The following is a 16,007-nucleotide window of genomic DNA, read 5'->3' on the forward strand; positions in this document are numbered from 1 at the left end:
GCACCTAGAATAATGCCTGGCATTAGCAGACTCACAAGAAATATTTCCAGAAGAAATGAATAAATGAATGAATAAAGTATTTTTTAAACAAAAGAGTAGGGTCCAAACTTTTCTATTCATCAAAAGACATGCATAGAAGTCCCAAAAACCACTTGGGTTATTGCCATTCCACCAAGAGGTGGAGATTCCTTGAGAGCTAATTCCATCCCTGTCACCTGGAGAAGGATGGCTTTAAAGCCTGACGCTTCCAAGGTATTGTTGGAGGCACAGATACCTCTAGTTAAGACAGTTTGCTTTCATCAAGAGGTGAGAGGGGCCTGAGAATAAACAAGTTCCTTCTCCTTCGCCCCTCTTCCCAACGTATCAGGAGAAAGGATAACCTGGAAACTGACTAACAATTTAAATAGAATCCTGAGCAATGGTCAAAAGTTCCTAGGATTATTAGCTTTGTAATACTACCTGGATTTTCAGCCTGTGCTGTGCTGAACTTAAAAAACAACTTTACATGATAATTTCATATGGAAATTTAGGGTTAATCTCACATACTTTTTATCTTTCTTGTCAATGATCACTAATAAAATTTAAGTTTCTTGCAATATTCCATTCTCTCATGCCTACATACTATTTGGTGATTTCTATCCCATCCCTTCCCAACAGTCTTTCCATTCCCAGTCCTTTCCTTAGGGTCCTCTGGAATGCTTAGTCCACTCAGAATAAGCTACTCTGCAATTTCAACCTAATTCAAAATAGCCTTCTTCAGAGGGCATGGTTTTCCCTGGAACCTTCCCTAGCAGGAGTTCCTTATTCCTTTCCTTTATACATATTTATGGGCAACTACTTTGGCCAGTGTGCTCATTTCCCCATATAAGGGGGGACCTGGAGTCAATGTCTTCATTCTCTTAGTTTCTTCCACAGGAAAAATACATAACAAGCAGACTGACAGCAAACTTCTACCAATAACAGGGGCCAAAAGACAAGGGAATCATGTTTTAACAAGTAACGATCAGCTTACCATTTCCTACCCAACTAAACAATCATTTAAGTATGAGGGCAAAATAAAGCCATTTAAGATAAAAAACGGTGTTTTAAGCATGTACAGAGCTGTAGGAAAAAATGACATTAGGCCAAGAAGCAAAGTTTAAATACTTATAAATGCTTTTTTTTTTTTTTTTTTTTGAGACGGAGTCTCACCCTGTCCCCCAGGCTGACAGTGCAATGGTGCGATCTTGGCTCACTGCACCCTCTGCCTCCCAGGTTCTAGTGACTCTCCTGCCTCAGCTTCCCAAGTAGCTGGGATTATAGGCGTCCACCACCACACCTGGCTAGTTTTTTTTTTTTTTTTTTTTTTTTTGTATTTTTGTATTTTTAGTAGAGACAGGGTTTTACCATGTTGGTCAGGCTGGTCTCGAACTCCTGACCTTAGGTGATCCACCTGCCTCGGCCTCCCAAAGTGCTAGGATTACAGGCGTGAGCCACCATGCCCAGCCAAATACTTAACAATTTTAAAAACTTTAAGTCATGGATGTATATCAAAAAAAGCAACTGAAATAGTACAAAGAGAATATAGGACTTACAAACTAGCAGAGGAAAAAGAAATGAAGAAAACCCAATCGATCTAATACAACATAAAAAAGGAGGAGAAAAAGCAAATTAAAAAGCACAGTAAATTTAAAACACAAGACAGCATATACAGTATCAGTAATTAAATCCATATAAATTAATCAATTAAAATACACAGAGCCTCTCTGATTACAAAGAAAATTGAGAGAAAATCAAATATAAAATAAAAAGTTGAAAGTAAAGGACTGGAAAATAATTTACCAATTATACATTTTAATTATAAATTATAAATTATAATTTAAATTATTATAATTATTCTTTAATTATAATTATGAGGTTTGTGTGTCAATATTAATATCAGATTTTAAAAGACTTTAAGAGAAATAACTCTCTGACTTATATACATATAAAAACAAAAGACTGAATTGTGAATTAGATTAGTGTGCTCATGCTACAGCTTACCCTCAGCCTATAAAGTTACAGACTCATTATTCTAAAATATACCAGTAATTCCAGGGATGGCTATGATCAAATACTTAAGAAGATACATATGGCAGGACCACAATTCCTGTATCTTGGTAATTTGTTAGAAGGAGAAGAATGAAAAGAGTATAACACTCTGATGAGTGCAGGAATAGCTTCCGAATTTGCTGACCCACATGGATTAAAGCATTCTCAACCACAGTATTTTGTCATATAAAACAGATTTCCCCACCAAGGTTTCATAATAAAGCAGCTATGGGCACCATATATAAGTAGTTCTAAATGACCAAATCCTTCCACTCTAAAGACAAGAAAATTAGACACAATATACTGTTTATACTATAGTTATTTTATATAGGAAGGGAAAATATTATTTTTTAATCTACTATAGTTTATTATTGAGTTAAAAATAAAACATGGGCCGGGTATGGTGGCTCACCTGAGGTCAGGAGTTCAAGACCAGTCTGGCCAACATAGTGAAATCCCGTCTCTATTAAAAATACAAAAATTAAATGGGCGTGGTGGTGCACGTCTGTAGTCCCAGCTACTTGGGAGACTGAGGCAAGGAGAATCACTTGAACCCAGAAGGAGGAGGCTGCAGTGAGCCAAGATCGCACCACCGTACTCCAGACTGGGCAACACAGTGAGATTCCATCTCAAAAAACAAACAAACAAACAAAACAAGAACAAAACAAACAAAAACAAACAGACAAAAAAACATGAAGTAACTGAAAATCTGATTTTCAAAGAGAAGGCATACTAGGATACTTTAAGACTATGAGTTTTAGTGTGAAAGTAGTATATCTGTTCCTTTAAGTGAATTAAATTTAAAATATAATTTAAAAAAATAGTTCAATTGCACTAAATGTTACTTTATAAACTGGAGGTTGATACTTATAAAGACTTGAATGCCATTTTTAAACCTAAAAATTACAATACAAAACCTTTCATTTGCTGAAATTGCCATGATCTGAAGTGCCATTTACTTAATGCTTCACAGATGTATGATGCCAAGTTGTTAGTCAAATTGGAAAGTATATTTAGTCAGAAAAAAAAAATCTTCCAAAACATGTTTTCCTATATTTTACTGACATTTACATGGGATACTATGAAATGTGTCATTTATTTGCACTTTATAATCTATAAATGAAGCTCTCCCTTTCTTTTTCCAAATCAAATATGCTGTTATTGTGACCACATAATAGCTTTTCATTTGAAGACACCATTGTTTCTATAATCCCTCAGACCATGGTCATGTGCTACTTTGTCATATTTTTAACTGGACTTTTCATCACACTTTCTTCTTTGACCTTTACCCTGAGAGCCTTAGTCATAACTGAAACTTTGCTGTAAGGATGTTTTGCTACACAATCGAGCTCACTATTATGAGTCATTATACACTTTTAATAAGCTGATGTGCAGTGATGTGAAAGTACTAATTTTACCACAAGGTTACTAGTGTTACTAGAGCATGTACTAATAAATCTGGCTAACACTGAATACATACCACAGTAGGTTAGACAAAAATGGAAGAGACCACTGATATGTTCCTTTGTGGTAATAGGAGTATACATAAAGGAAAAGGTTGGTATCCATAATTAATATTGGGGGCCTTTAAATGTCATGACTACTATCAGAGTCTTATGGATCAAATGCAATCAGAAATACTAGTGTAAATATGACTAGGAAACTAGAAATTAAAATGGAAATAATAAGAAAAATTGAATTTTTATGATTAAAAGTACTGTAAATAATTAACATAGCACTCTGTATATTACCAGCACCCTTTAAGACCTCTTAATGTTATTAATTGCAAAGCAGTAGAAGGTAGGAAAATCTTTTATAGGCTCCCCACAATGTAGAGATTGTTTCTATAGCAGTTACAAATACACATATATTAAATTCACCAATTTCTAAGAAACAGATCCTGTCATACTTCAGTACATCTATAAGACAAATCTCTTACGCATATAATTAAGCAAAGTTAAATGGTTACTTACAGAAACTTAGTTGTCGACTTTCACAGAATTCTGCATATTGAGCTGAATCCATAATTCGAGTTTGTCTTTCTGCTCTCTAATAGATAAAAAGACACAACATTTTTTAAAGCAAGTAGACTATTATATATGTTTTCACAGCTTAAACTTAGAATTGACCATTTTCCTTTCCTTATTCCAGGTGAACAGGGTAGTACTACCACATAGATCATGACACATAAAATTACGATAACACTAGTTGTGAAGCTGGTGTCTTTTGGAAATAAAGTTTAAATACTACTTTCTGCTCCTTTGTTATTGAAACTAAAACTAAAGGACCTCATGTCTAAATTTTCTAACTTGTATCATCCTTTTAAAGAAAAAGAAAATGATGAGGGAATAATAAACCAAGCAGAAAAATTGTTACAAATATTACTGTCAATGTGCTTTAAAGCTGTGATGTTCAATGTTAAACAAGAATCGGCAAATGGAATCCATATATTATTCCCTTTCAGTTAGAATCTGGGGCCACAGTTGACAAATCCATATTTTAGATTGCAAGAAAATAAAGAAAAAGGTAAACAAAATACAGATCCTTTAATCTGAGTCCAGGTATGATTCATTTGGTATAGTTTCATTTGTGGAGTTTTTGATTCAGTATAGCAGATGTTTACTGCTTCACTGTCCCACAAGAGGTAGGATAATTATAATTCGTCCATAGTTTGGTGGGAAGGAATATGACCACTTCCGCTTCCTTGGTAAGGAGAGCATTTTGAAATGAGACAGGCTGGTACTTCTTGGAATGAATTTCTGCCCAGCGAAGAAAAAAAAAAATCTCAGATTTAATTTTTTTTTTTTTTTCTGTTGTGGAAGAACTTTCAGCAAGTTGTCTTTACCATCGTTGTTGAAGCACATAAGTACCATTTCTTCTAATGTCTGTGGATGTTTTGTATTTTTGAAACAGAAATTATTCTTTTTTCTTTTATTTGTGTGAGTAGTCAATTCCAGTGATATGTCAGTTGATGGAATGAATAATGGTGTACTAACTGGAGCTTAATAGAGAATACAGACGGGGCAGTGGGAGTTAAGGTAAAAATTACTAGTCACTACTGTGGTTCCTTCTAAGACCACTGACTACTTTTCCCCTTCCTCATTTTCCGCCTCCCTTTTTTCTTTCCCTCCCTCTCTCCCTTCCTTCATTCCTTACCTCCCACACATCCACATACTCACAAACATACATATATGCAGGCACAAATGCAAGTTTCTCTTGGTTATTTACCCACTAGGTTCAAGTATCCTTTTTGGGCATGTACAAACATTTTAAAAATATATATAAAAAGTATATATGTATGTGTATACACATAAGGTATATATGTGTATATATACACACACATATATAAAGATAAATATATAAATTACACAACTATACACAAATTTATCTTTTTTTATATATACACAAATACACATATATGTATATATGTATGTACATATCTTCTTGTGCATGTGTCAGAAATACCATGGTCTTGGCTGGGTGTGGTGGCTCACGCCTGTAATCCCAGCACTTGGGAGGCCCAGGCAGGTGGATCACTTGAAGGCAGCAGTTTGAGACCAGCCTGGCCAACATGGCAAAACCCTGTCTCTACTAAAAATACAAAAATAAGCTGGACGTAGTGGCACAGGCCTGTAATCCCAGCTACTTGGGAAGTGCAGGCAGGAGAATTGCTTGAACCTGGGAGGTGGAGGTTGCAGTGAGCTGAGATCACGCCACTGCACTCCAGCCTGGGTGATAGAGTGAGACTCTGTCTCAAAAAACAAACAAACAAAAAAACAAACAGACAGACAAACAGAAAACCATGTCTCCTTAAGAGTATATTATTGGGTTAATTTTTATTTACTTGGAAGTATTTTTTGATATATAAATGCATGATCTAGTTTTAGCCCTCTTTCTAATGTATCTGACACATGACTCAATAAATGTTTCCTGATGAAAATAGGAAGCAAGAAAGGGAGAATTTATTTATGTGTTTTGAACGTTACAAAAAAGTTGCAGCTGGGCGTGGTGGCTCATGTCTATAATTCCAGCACTTTGGGAGGCTGAGGCAGGTGGATTACGAGGTCAGGAGATTGAGACCATCCTGGCTAACATGGTGAAACCCGTCTCTACTAAAAATATAAAACATTAGCAGGGCATAGTTGCATGTGGCTGTAGTCCCAGCTACTTGGGAGGCTGAGGCAGGAGAATCGCTTGAACTCGGGAGGTAGAGGTTGCAGAGAGCCGAGATTGCGCCACTGCACTCCACCCTGGGCAACAGAGGGAGACTCCGTTTCAAAAAAAAAAAAAAAAAGCTCATGTGTTTATTTAAATAAACTCTCGAAGACTGATAATACTATCATAAATTTGTATCTATGTACATATGCTTGTATATTATATACCTGCTTGTCTATGTCTCACTATAGCAGGAACCACTCAGGTTTGAATTTCTAGCTCCTAGGAAAATATCTGACACATGGTAAATAAGCAATAAACATTTGTTGGATGAAAAAATGCTACCGTTTTATTCCACAGGGCAAATGACTATCCCCATAATGGAACTAGATCGAGAATGATGATCTAATGATTCCTACATACCATCTCTGCTACTCTCCAGCCTGGTAGCCTCCTCCACCCAATATATGGCTAGACAGAAAGGACCTGGATAACCATGGAAAAAGAATGTTCCTAAAGGGATTCTTAACACCAACTTTTTATTCCACCAAGTTGGACAACCAAGATTTGGCAGCCTCTGCATATATGCTTACATAGCTGATGTATTGGCAATAAGTGTTTCTAGAAATGAGAGTTAGGAAAATTTATCTTCAGAGGTTAAGGTTGCCAGAATTGCCAGGTACAATATTTCAAAGATAACCATAAACATCTGAAAGACTAAATTATTATGGCTAGCTTCATTCCTTTCAGATACCCTCTCCAATGCCTATTCTCTTTTCTTCATTAAGCATCCTAGTTCTTTTTTAATTCCTCCAGCATCGAAGCAGTAAACTTTGATCTGAGGAGCCCCAAAAATCTGACCCTAGGGTATATATAAGAAGTCATTTATCCTGTGCCTAGCACACAGGAAACACTCCAAGCAAAGCAGCTGACTCAACAGCAAAGACTTACAGACAATACAAAATCATGGCTTAGAGATAGAAGGCAGCTTAAAGTTTATCTTGTTCAAATCTTTTCAATTCAAAGATAAGGAAGTTGAGGCTCAGAGAAGTGATTTGTCAAAGGTTGCCTAAGTTAGAATTCAAGCCCAGGACTCCCAATTCCTAAGTCAGCCTATTTTCATTATAAAAAGCTGTCTTCAACTAATGGTAACTTTTTATTCCAATGTTTTCCTTTGGGATGCTCTAAGTTTCATATATTGTCTTACTAAAACATGTCATGTAGCCCCTACAATTAACATGCTCAAACTATTCATAAGAAAAAGAAATTAGCGAGACCCTGGGTCAGCAAATAATGTACAACCTGGGGGTAATCTAATGCAGAGTGCAGAAACTGTAGTGTATCTGATAGTGCAAGCACGTCACAGGTGTGAAGAGATACTGCTTCCATTCACTCTCTGGATGCTGAACAAGGCTGAGGCAGAACTCCTAGGCTGGTATCTGCTACCAGCTGCCTTGTCCATTTACCTTGGTGGGTGATAAAAATATTATCATTTTCTATGTGAGCTATGATGTGAGAAAGACTGGAAGCACTGTACTAATACTAATGTCCTCGAATATTACATGATACAACACATGAATGCTATTCACAGCATGGTCAAGGGAGTTCATGAAATCAGAGAATCTTTGAGCTATATATGCACTGACTTGGATTTAAGGATGATGAAGATGATTTGGATATGCTTATCACCTAATTTTTGTTTATTCCTCTCTCTTCCCCCGAATTGTTTAAAAACAAAACAAAAAAAGGAACAAATTTTGGCTGAAGATGAAGATGATTTGGATATGCTTATCGTCTAATTTTTGTTTATTCTTCTCTTCCCCCTGAATTGTTTCAAAAATACAAAAAAAGGAAGAAATTTTGGCCATATGATCCAAATAATTCAACATCTGAGTATTATATTTTCTCCTGTCCTTCCACTATCATCTTAAATACTGAGAAAGGGAGTAAATATCTAACTTTCATGAACGGTATGTTCTCTAAATACAGGAACTGTGCTGCTCTTCTAGAGTGCTGAGGCAATGCTGTGCTTGGATCTGCCTGGGCCTTACTAGCTGAAACAAGGGACAACAAATGGATGGACTGAGACAAAAGAAATGCATTTAAGTACGTGTTGAACGGCCTAAGACCAGAAACGGTAAGAATTAGGATCAAATTGTAATCCAATTTTACAAATCCCAGAGAGATGAGGTAGTTTTTAAGACAAAAGTCCATTAAAAAAATCAACACGGTGGTCAAATATTAAATAAGTGTGGCTCTTATTTACTGTGGTACCCTAATTCTACCTTCTTGTCTGCCTCTATTCAGATCACCCATTCTGATCCATACTAAAGTATACATTGGCAGTCCTTTTCTACTCCTTGAAGAAATCTGTGGAGAAAGATTCAAGGGGACAATATCATAAGCCTAGTAAAACATCATGATCAGAATAATGCTCACTCTTTGAGATGGTTTTATTTTTAAAATGAACATAATTATTTTTTATTTTTATTTTTAAAATGAAGCTAATAAAACTGCTTACTCTTTGAGATGGTTTTATAAAATAAAATTTATAAAATGTTTATATTTATATACATATTTAAAATATTTATAAAATAAAACCATCTCAATAAAGAGTAAGCAGTTTTATTAGTTTCATTTTACAAATGAAGACACTGATTTAGAGAACTTAAAGGAAAACTTTAAAAGTATACAGCTAATAAAGAGGCAAAACTAGAAGTAAAACTTGGGTCCTACCTACTCTAAGGTACACAAAGTTTCTCAGAAAAGACTTACTATTCTAGATCATATTAATTGTAATGAAGGTTGTACTCCCTCCCTTTAGGCTCTAGTTTCTTTTGAACTAAATATTACAATGCAAACTTAATTTTAAAAGAGTTACTTTGGCTAGTCCGTATAGTCATTAAACTAGAATAAAAAATACATCATATCATTGTCAAAGGCACTGAAAACACAAATCTCTGAAATAAAAGTCACTGAATAATCACAGATGATTTATCATGGCTTTTATTCATACTGAACATTCTCAAATTACACAATGCTCTCCTATCTCAGACTGCCACATGAATGTAAGGTCATCTTTGGATTAGTCATACTCTTGTATCTGCAAGTCCAGTTTGTCTTCTGCTTAATCTGTCAATTCCACCCACTCCCTGGTTTCTTTAGGTGTCAACAACAGCATTCTTGAACATTCATAAAATATGCAACAAACATACTTAGAGGATTTTCAGAAATTACATCTTACTAGTATTACAATATACCTAAGTATTATAACACAGGAGCAAACATGGAGAAACTACTTGTGAAAGAATTATTCCTAAAGTTTCCCAAATACTCAACATATTTTAAAATTTAATTGAAATAGCTTTTTAAAAAGGTAAAACAGAATAGCTGGTGACTAGTTGCTCTTCTCACTACCAGAAAGTTACAGCTTTTTCTTGTTATTGTAAAACATTCAGAGGAGGCAGACTTTTAGGCTAGATGAACTCACTTTCTGCGTCCTACTTAAATGAAAACAGAAATGCTAATATCCCTACAGATACAGTGCCTAGTATAATTTGTTTGTTCAATATCGTGAATACAACAAACTCTTGGTACATATTTGTTAATCTGAATTTTCAGTGAAAAGTTTTTACTTCAACTGATGTGAAGTTGATTATGTCTTTGAAAAATACTTTCAGTGCGGACAATCATCATTTGCCCTATCTGTACCACTTTGAGGTGTGAGGCTGGATTACTTGTGCAGCATACTGTTCCATTTAAATTCTGTGTGCTTTCACTGAAGCATTTTTAAAGGTTATGGAAGCTATGTGCTGGCATATCTCTTGGCAGCTTCTCAAGGCACATGGCATTTAACTTTCTTCAGCAACACAAAAACACAGAACATAACTTTCAAACCAAGATGAGAGTATCTGCTCTCACTTCTACTTCAAGTTTTTTTTTAATTTCTTTTTTGAGACAGGGTATTGCTTTGTCACTCAGGCTGGTGTGCAGTGACACCATCATGGCTGACTTCAGCCTCCACCTCCCCAGTTTAAGTGAGCCTCCTGCCTCAGCCTCCTGGGTAGCTGGGACTACAGGTGTGTACCATCAGGCCTGGCGAGTTTTTTATTCTTATTTTTACAGAGATGAGATCTCTATAAAATTGCCCAGGCTGGTCTTGAATTCCTGGCCTCAAGTGATCCTCCCGCCTTGGCCTCCCAAAGTGCTGGGATTACAGGCATGAGCCACTGCACCTGGCCAAAAAAATTGTTTTTAAATCTTATTCTGATTACTCCTAAAAGTCTTACAATTGAAATGCAGAGTGCTTTTTGCATGGAAAAGGCAAAATGCTTTTACCAAAACAGTAATCTACCAACAATCTCATGTTCAACAGGCACTGGTTGCTGAACTTGAAAACTTCAAATGGAGTGGTTGGCAGCAGCATTCAGCAATGAGGCAATGTGTAAATTATGAAATGTATATGCATGTTTATATATGTATAATGTGGTCCGCTTGCAGAAGGATAATATTAACAAGTCAGTAAATACCATAGAATGCCGAAGAAACCATATCCCCAACTCACCGTAGGTAAGAAAGCTGAGGTCAGTCCAGAGAGGTTAAAGGATTTACTGGGACGGTTGCAGAGGCAATCCAGTACCCCAGTGAGTGCTCATTCTGCTTGCTGGGTGAGTTTGTAATTTGGTAGACTCCTTTCCCAAAAGCCAAGTAAGCCTCCCTCAAAACACATGGTAAAGTACCCTTTCTTTTTACTCCACTGCAAAAGTCATCATTTTGGGCCTAGGGTATTGCAACAGCTTCCTAGCTTTCACAGACCTTTCCTCTCCCAACCTATCCTGCATACTAGTATTTTAAATAAAAACATGGAGAAAAGACCCTTGTACATTGCAAGACTCACTGTAGTAGGCTCTCCTATATCCCCACACCACTTTCTTTTCTCTGATTCAAAAACTAATGGCTCTAAACTAATCACTGCATTATATTTAAGCTCAACTGTCTGACTTCTAAATACAGACATAATCTGGGCCATTCTACCTTAGCACACATTGTTCTCACTAAAACCAAATTTATTCTTTGTTTTTAGTTAAGTCACCCTTTGTCACATGTGCCATGTACTGCTGCCACCCTGCCACTCCCCCACTACTGTGCTGGTCACCCCTCCCCATCTCCATGGTAATTTAAATCATTCCCTTTCTTCAAGGTCTTGCATAGGTCCCACTTCCTCTGGGAAGTTTGTGCAGTTTACAGTGATTTCTCTCTTCTAAAATTATTTGTTCTTCTAGATAGTATTGTACCCCTTCCTGAACTTTTCTATGTGAGCTACTTTTGTCTCTCCTCAAAGAGTAGCTGCGGGAATGTATTAATGGAAAAATCAAGTTCATACTAGAATGTATGTACCTTAATTTCATTTATGTTTGAACACACACACACACACATATGCACGTGTGTATGCCTGCAAATACACGGAAAAAGTCTGGAAGCAAATATATTGTACTTTTGATAGTATTTATCTCTGGAGGTGAAATTATAGGTAACTTTAACTTTTCAGTTACACATTTCAATAATTTTTTTTTTTTTTTACAGTGAATTACAAACAGAAAAAGAGTTTCAAAAGTAAAGAAATCTTCTTTCCTCTTGAGCTAATTTTGCTTGACTTACAGGAAGTCATTAACTGTGCACACATAAAAATAATCAAAGCACTTACCCAAGGGGCAGAAAATCACAGAGAAACAGCAAAGGCTTGAATATATGCTTTTAGAAAAAAAAAATCAAAAAACAGAAACACACTTACACACACAAAGGAGAATGTCATGCAATAATATTTAAGGGACCAACTCAGAATACTGATTGATGCAGTAGAAACCAAAAGTTCACTTAGGTTTGACCTGTAATTTTCACTGAATTATATCGACTTGAATAGAAATGCAGTATATTTTCTATATCACAGCCTTAAAAAATAGGTTTCCAGTGGTGCTAATTTGTTTCCCCAGAGTGGCATGCATAATATACCAATTTTATGTGTCCAAGGTACTAAGAATGTCTTACAGTAATTATATGAAGTTTCCTAAAGAGCTGTAGACCCTAGAATATTCAAAGTATTTAAAAGAAATTTTGTGCTGAAAGTGAGTAATCCTCAGCCAGTACAAAGCATCAGTGATTAAGAAACACACAAAAAGATATTTGTGCTACTACGACATAATAGAGTTGTTTCAAAATATTGAATTCAGTTTTTTTGATTTATTCTATGGGTCTAAATATATTAATTAATGTCAACATAGGACCTTTACCTTTTTAATACATTTTAAACCACCAAGAGTGGGCATTAATTTGTTATATAATGAAAAATATAGTCATTAAAATCAAAGTAATAGATTTAAAAATGTTTTAATGCCCATTAAAAATTTTTAATCTAAATGTATTAAGCCAGTAATGGGGAAAAACCATACGTAATAAAATATTTCCCATCTTGGGATAAAATGTGTGCTAAGAAAAGTATCATTTTTAAAATAACCTAGTGCCATACAACCTAATTCCCTGTCAAGTTGTAAATCCCAGTGTTTAGTGTTAGTACCAATTTTTGCTAGTGTTTCCCTGAAGTTGTAAATATGCTCTGGAATAACTCAGTTGGCAAATAACATAAAAAGCCATGTGAGTTTCTGCCCAAACTGTTTCTTTTAAGTAATAGACCACTGACTTTGACTTTTTGTTTTCCTGATTAAGGATGTCACAATCCCCCCTCACCTTTTTTTTTTTTTTTTTTTTTTTTTTTTTTTTTTTTTGGTGGTTTTTATTTGGCTGTATATAAAAAAGTGAACATACTAGTTTAATATGTGTAAAATCTTTAGGCATTCTGAATAACATTCCTAAAAGTTCTCAGAGGTTTACATAATATCTAGATGAGCTGATAGGCTTTATAGTAGAGCAAACATACAGGGATACGGTTAAATATTTTGGTCATTTTGGATAAAACTTTAGAATACTGCCTGAAAAATATATAAAGCCATTAATGCATAAAATTTAGTTCATACTTCCTCTTTAATCTTGAGTTAGAACTGCAGATCTTTCCATCTTGGTTTAGGAAAGATCAAATTCTCAAGTAGTCACATATGCACACTTTATGGAGTCTGGCTTTACTTACATAGAATAAAAGTATAGCATCTTTAAGGTAAAATCTTGTGAAAGGGGAAGCCTGTAAGTGCAGCATGGCTTTCACATCGTCCCCAAGGATACACAGAACTCTGTAAAGAACAAGGGAGCCCTGCTTGAAATCTCCCTTTGTTGCTACTATGTGATTTATCTTAGTTTTTTCAATAAGGACTTTTTCTAAACATGTGAAAATAAAAATTTTTATCATAGATTAATTCATCAGTTAATTCCCTCTAAGCAAGTTCCATCAGCTCTATCTTTAAAATGTAACTAAAATAAACCACTTTCATCACCTTCTACTGTCACTGATACTACTCTAGTTCAAGCCACCATCATCAACTCTCCTCTGGATTACTGTTTTAGTCTGTTCTCATGCTGCTATAAAGGACTGCCTGAGACTGGGTAATTTATAAAGGAAAGAAGTTTGACTGACTCACATTTCCAGAGAACTGGGGAGGCCTCAGGAAACTTACAATCATGGCGGAAGGGGAAGCAAACACATCCCTTTTCACATGATGGCAGGAAGGAGAAGTGCCAAGCAAAACAAGGAAAAGCCCCTTATAAAAACATCAGATCTCCTGAGAACTCACTCATTATGATGAAAACAGAAGCATGGGGGTAACTGCCCCCATGATTCAATTACCTCCCAATGGGTCCCTCCCATGACACATGGGGATTATGGCAACTACAATTCAAGATGAGATTTGAGTGGGGACACAGCCAAACCATATAGTTCCACCTCGGCTCCTCCCAGATGTCATGTCCTCACATTTAGAAACAAATCATGCCTTCCCAACATCCCCCAAAGTCTTAACTCATTCCGGCATTAACCCAAAAGTCCAAGTCCAAAGTCTCACCTGAGACAAGGCAAGTCCCTTCCCTCTATGAGTCTATAAAATCAAAGACAAGTTAGTTACTTCCTAGATACATTGGTGGTACAGGCATTGGGTAATACACCCACTAGAAATGGGAGAAACTGGCCAAAATGAAGGGGTTACAGGTCCCACATAAGTCCAAAATCCAGTGGGGCAATCAAATCTTTTTTTGTGTGTGTGGGTATTTTTATGATTTTATTTTAAAATCATTTTAGATTTTCTAAAAATTTGCAAGAATTGTACAAAGGTAATTTGTGCCTTTACCTAAATTCCCTAGTTGTTAGAAATTGCCTTATTTTCTCTGCCTATGGACATATATTTTTAAATTATCCACTTTAAATAACATACATATTTTAAATTGAGTACTTCTTATTATAAAAACCCATTTTTAAAAAATTATACCTTATGTTCTAGGGTACGTGTGCACAACGTGCAGGTTTGTTAAATATGTATACATGTGCCATGTTGGTGTGCTGCATCTATTAACTCGTCATTTACATTAGGTATACCTCCTAATGCTATCCCCCACCCTTTCCCCCACCTCACAACAGGCCCCAGTGTATGATGTTCCCCTTCCTGTGTCCAAGTGTTCTCATTGTTCAATTCCCACCTACGAGTGAGAACATGCGGTGTTTGGTTTTCTGTTATTGTGATAGTTTGCTGAGAATGATGGTTTCCAGCTGCATCCATGTCTCTACAAAGGACAAGAACTCATCCTTTTTTATGACTGCATAGTATTCCATGGTGTATATGTGCCACATTTTCTTTATCCAGTCTGTCACTGATGGACATTTAGGTTGGTTCCAAGTCTTTGCTATTGTGAATAGTGCCACAATAAACATACATGTGCATGTGACTTTATAGCAGGATGATTTATAATCCTTTGGGTATATACTCAGTAATGGGATGGCTGGGTCAAATGGTATTTCTAGTTCTAGATCCTTGAGGAATCGCCCATTGTCTTCCACAATGGTTGAACTAGTTTACAGTCCCACCAACCATGTAAAAGTGTTCCTCTTTCTCCACATCCTCTCCAGCACCTGTTGTTTCCTGACTTTTTAATGGTCGCGATTCTAACTGGTGTGACATAGTATCTCATTGTGGTTTTGATTTGCATTTCTCTGATGGCAAGTGATGACGAGCATTTTTTCATGTGCCTGTTGACTGCATAAATGTCTTCTTTTGAGAAGTGTCTGTTCATATCCTTTGCTCACTTTGTGATGGGATTGTTTTTTTCTTGTAGATTTGTTTGATTATGTTTATTGATTTGTGTATATTGAACCAAATATTTGTAGGTTCTGGATATTAGCCCTTTGTCAGACGAGTAGATTGCAAAAATTTTCTCCCATTCTGTAGGTTGCCTATTCACTCTGATGGTAGTTTCTTTTGCTGTGAAGAAGCTCTTTAGTTTAATTAGATCCCATTTGTCAATTTTGGCTTTTGTTGCCATTGATTTTGGTGTTTTAGACATGAAGTCTTGGCCCATGACTTTGTCCTGAATGGTATTGCCTAAGTTTTCTTCTAGGGTTTTTACGGTTTATAGGTCTAACATTTAATCTCTAATCCATCTTGAATTAATTTTCGTATAAGGAGTAAGGAAAGGATCCAGTTTCAGCTTTCTACTTATGGCTAGCCAGTTTTCCCAGCACCTTTATTAAATAGGGAATCCTTTCCTCATTTCTTGTTTTTGTCATGTTTGTCAAAGATCAGATGGTTGTAGATGTGTGGTATTATTTCTGAGGGCTCTGTTCTGTTTCATTC

At 35.9% G+C, this 16,007-nt stretch overlaps 1 protein-coding gene across 5 annotated transcripts in view; it reads right to left on the reverse strand.

Moving 5' to 3' along the window:
- SUPT3H (SPT3 homolog, SAGA and STAGA complex component) overlaps positions 1-16,007 on the reverse strand; it is a 527,431-nt gene that overhangs the window by 114,575 nt on the left and 396,849 nt on the right. For all 5 annotated transcript variants that reach the window (XM_050788261.1, XM_050788262.1, XM_050788263.1 and 2 more), the window contains one exon: positions 4,044-4,119. In XM_050788261.1, the coding sequence (XP_050644218.1) occupies positions 4,044-4,119 (76 nt within the window). The remainder of the gene's footprint in view (positions 1-4,043; positions 4,120-16,007) is intronic.

Source organism: Macaca thibetana, chromosome 4, assembly GCF_024542745.1.
Source record: "Macaca thibetana thibetana isolate TM-01 chromosome 4, ASM2454274v1, whole genome shotgun sequence".
Taxonomy (NCBI): Eukaryota; Metazoa; Chordata; class Mammalia; order Primates; family Cercopithecidae; genus Macaca; species Macaca thibetana.